At 36.1% G+C, this 4,664-nt stretch overlaps 1 protein-coding gene across 1 annotated transcript; it reads right to left on the bottom strand.

Annotated features, from left to right (window-relative positions):
- Positions 1–226: 226 nt before the first annotated feature.
- On the bottom strand, positions 227–4,008 carry LOC112692248. The gene is made up of 2 exons (XM_025566860.1): positions 3,524–4,008; positions 227–437 (listed from the first exon to the last, which is right to left on the bottom strand). Exons 1-2 carry the CDS (start codon positions 4,006–4,008, stop codon positions 227–229), a joined length of 696 nt encoding a protein of 231 aa, XP_025422645.1.
- Positions 4,009–4,664: the final 656 nt, after the last annotated feature.

The raw sequence follows: 4,664 nt of genomic DNA on the forward strand, positions 1-4,664 counted from the left end.
TTAATGCCCAAAAATTTAGTGGCGAAAAGTACGCTATTTACATTGGAAAATTATGATGCAACTGCGTAATCATTTTAAACTGCAACTTCTAAATTAAATAACATATATATATATATATATGTAAATGTAAAACCATTAATGATATATTATAATACTAATTTATTTATAAGTTCAATTTATCTGTTAATACAAATCAATATGTTTTTAATATGTGCCGAATCGGAACTCATTCGGCCCACGAATCATTTAACGACAAGGTGACCATAACTTCATTAGACATCACCGTCGCGTTGTACGTATATTTCAAAAGATCGGATGGGTTGATGTTCTGCATGCTCAGGCTCAAGTTATAATTCCGTGGATTTTGATATGATTTTTTCGTGATGAACAAAAAGTATCCATTGAAAGCTTTGTGGACGAATTCTTTGGTTCGCCACCTGCACCAAATCGTTAAACGAGTTAAATTTTAAAGTATTTGATATAATATTATTGACACGTCGGGGCACAGAAATAATAGGACAAAAGAACGGCAAAATATGTAGGAAAAATATTTTGCACAAAATGCACAAAAATTACATTCATTAGTAAAAATGACAAAAAAAATCCTTCTTACTCCTTACATCAATAAGCGTTTATTATTATGACATTATTTTTGTTTCGTCGTGACTTGTCATACATTTTGTATAGCTTAATAATATACGATTTACTGATAGCATAGAAAGAATAAACAGTAGAAAACTGCAAATAAGGAGTATACATTATGATGTTGTTAATTAATAATTGTGTATTTTTTAATTTATTAATATAAATTATCAAATAAAAATGGGTATTTCAACTCAAGGGTCCACAACAATATTAATTTGTCTCTTGGTTTAGTATAAAATAAAAGCTCAGAAATAAAAAAATTTTTTAGGTTGATAGTCAAATCACTGGCGCATACGTCTATACGTAAATTATATGACACTTTTACGCATTATAATGAAATTATTATTGAACACAGACTTTTATAGTGTCCATTACAATTTTGGTTTTTTATATGATTTTTATTATTTGAGGATTAGATTTAGTATACCCATTTAGTTTGCAATTCAATGAGATTTATAAATTAAATAAGACATATCTATATATATCATTGAGCTGCAAACTATATACATGTATATGTTCAAATACACATGTAGGTACATCTCGGAAAATATATTTGGAATACAAATCTGCACCCTAACTAATATCTCGTACATTAAGTTAAATAAGACACATACAACTACTTGATGACGGTAACAGTCTTACGAGGTATTAGATAGGGCGCAGACTTATATTCCAAACATATTTTCTGCTATGTACCTACATGTATATTTTATTCACATAGTTATCTCAGTATCGTTGCTGATTCGTTGACCGTTAATAAAAAATTGGAAAATAGTAGTACTAAAGACTACTAAAGATGGTAGAAAACAAAATAATATAATATTATTATAAAAAAATATGTACCTTCTTATATACGAATATACGAGTAAGTACAAAAATCCAATTTATGTGACAGAAAAATTGTGAAATTATTTTTAAAAAAAAGTAATTGGACGTAGAAAAAATATCTAAAATACTGTATTCAGGGTAGTTGTAAAAAATCATTCGGAAAACCACCTGAATCTAGCCTAGAGCGTTGCTGCTCGAATATATATTTCTTTCTGTTTACAGTTGTACGCAGAAGTATTATTACAGAGGTACAAGGTATTATTTCACTATCACCGTATCCTGCCGCGTAGACCGTGTGATCCTTACCTAATACAATTTTAAATATTAGAGCAATAAGGTTTTATTTGTAACCAAACTTGATAAATACGTTTTACCACACTAATCCCGACCACTCAATATATAATATTTTCAACTACCGGTAGTTAAATATTTAGGTAATAATGTATTACAATATTTTTGTATTTTACGGGTAACCCCTAGTTATTCGTTTTGCACATGTTCTCACGAGTCAAGTTTAGTCGAACGATTATAATTGATCAACGAATTTGGAATATGACTCGAATCAGTTCTTACTCGCACATTTCAATATGTGATGTTTTTGATTAATTTAATTTTCATTCTCGACTCGGTTGTTTTAGTTCAGTTTAGAATGGTGTTGAAAGCCGTTGTGAGTGAAATCGTAAGCATGTCAAAAGTGTTTTATTAAAATCAGAACTGAAAACTATTTTAATTAACACACTTAAAAATCGTAAGGAACGCCGTTTTCAGGATAAACAATGGATATTGAGAATAAATCAATTGGGAGCACCACTAAAAGAGTGTTAGAGCATTAGAGGATAAAGGAGGATATAGAAATCATTTGAGAATGTCTGAAAAAAAATGTAACAAACTGTTGTTCGGAGTTCAGGACCGTACGTCAAAGTACGTACGCACATGAGCGACCAGTTGATAACAAACCAACAAAATCGACCGTACCGCATAAACATTTATACGTGTCTACGCGGGTTTCGACTTGAAAGCGATTAGCAGGCAACTTGCCTTGGAAGAGAGAAGTTTGACCGGGTCAACTGTATTGAAATAAAGGTTTTCGATCTCATTGGACTTTCGTCGATCAACCGAAGTCATTCAGCTGAACTTGACCCGCGATAACACGTAGAGGAACATGAGCAAAGCGTACCGCGAACAGGTTCGGTCGCACAGGCGGATTTTAGGGGGGATTTTGGGGGGCTTAAGCCCCCTTAACGCAATAAGATCACACCAGACGTCGAAATCAATTGTGTATTTTAATATTTGTTATTTATAATTTTTATTTTATTTAGTTGGTATGCGAGAATGGTCTGGAATATTTACGGACTATCGTTATTGGGGGAAATTATATTTTGTAGTTAATAAAGGAAATAAAGGAATAGATTTATACAATGAAAAATAAAAAAAATAGAGTAGCTATTCAATATTTCAATATAGTTAGTAGCAGTGACGCAATCGAGATTGGTTTTCGGAGGGAGGGTTGTGAATTTTGAAAAATAAGCATTTTTTGCAAGTGTTTGTCGGGGACAAGGAAGTAAGATTAAGTTAGGTTTATGAGTAAAATATTTAAATTACAAATTAAACAGTTTAACTTATATTTCATATTGTGATACTACAAAAAAAAGTATTATACAATCGACTATCGGTAGCAAGATTATTGATGTTTTAAAGTTAAACGGACCGTTACAAAACGTTCCATAATGTCATATTATTATTGTTATCAATTATAATACGAATAATATTCATATTTCATATCAGTCAGCCGTTTCGCGTCTTCAAGATAAACCATTTTTTTTCCTAGGTAGAATTCGTAAAAACCTCAGGAAAATTTCGGAGGGGAGTTACAACCCCCAAACCCCACCTCTAGTTGCGCCAATGGTTAGTAGGTCGAAGTGTCTAAAAATGTCTGTTTACGCTAATGGATAAGACAAAAATTTTAAGCCCTCCCCTCCACAGTTGTGACCAAATATCCGCCTATTCGGCCGCAGGAACGACAACGGGTCGACAAGGGCACCGAACTTACGACACGTCGCGTATCTTGAATGTAATCCGGTTGGGGTTAAGCGGATCGGCGGACATCAGCCGTTCGTACGGGCCGTGCGCCGCCTCGTAATGCTCGACAATGGTGTCAACGCGAGCAACGTGACCGCAACCGATTAGCGGGCACACGAAACCGTTGAGCGCGCAACCAGTGCGGTAGTGCTCGCGCAGCTCCCGGACGCTGTACCGGCGGTGGGGGCGACGGCTGCGGCAGTGGAGACGGCTTAGACTCGGAGCCGGGCCCGGCGCCGTGTACTTGCACCCGTGCCGCAGCGCCCGGGCCAGCCAGTCGAGAGTGCAGTGCGGGCCCGGGGCGAATGGTTGGCCGCAGGCGCACCGCGACATGTACGCGGCGCACGGGACGCAGGCCACGTGCGCGGCCACGCACAACCTGAACGGCGGCAGCGACTGGGCGCCGCACGTACGGCACGACGTCAGCCGGTCGATCTCGGGGCACACGACGTCCATGGTACGGCTCTCGACGGCGGGCCCGCGGGTGTACCGGAACGTTCGACTGCGCGCGCGTGTCGTTTGGCGAAGTCACTGGTTGCCAACGTTACGCCGCGGGCGAATCCAAGTCTAGCCGACAAACGAATCTGGGACGGTGAGATAATAATAAAAAAAAAAAAAAAAAATTAAATAAATAAACGGAAACGAACGGCAAACCAACAACAATTCCGTGCAACGACGGTACGCGCGCGATCAATAACGTGCTCGACTTGCGCAACAACGACGTGTAACACGCGGAGCCGGATTATAGTTTTTAGGGCCGTAAGCACATTCATATAAATGGCCTACACATAATTTTCATACACTTAAAAAAATTAATTTTATTTTCAATTATTTATTAGGTATCACAAATAAAATTAAAATAATTATAATTTACGTTTAAAATTTTGCATTCTTATATTAATTTTCTTTATTATTACATTATTTAATTATTAATTCTATATGTATATATTAAATATCATCATTGTTATAATTTTGTTTATTTAATATTATTTTTAGGAAAAACCCGAGTTGCGATAGTATTAAACTAATAAGCTTCTGAGTACTGATCACATCATAAAGGTAAATTAATATGATGAAATATTTTTGGAACATTAGTTAGAATAACGAAATAA

The sequence above is a fragment of the Sipha flava genome, unplaced genomic scaffold (genome assembly GCF_003268045.1).
Source record: "Sipha flava isolate LNK unplaced genomic scaffold, YSA_version1 116_pilon_pilon, whole genome shotgun sequence".
NCBI lineage: Eukaryota > Metazoa > Arthropoda > Insecta > Hemiptera > Aphididae > Sipha > Sipha flava.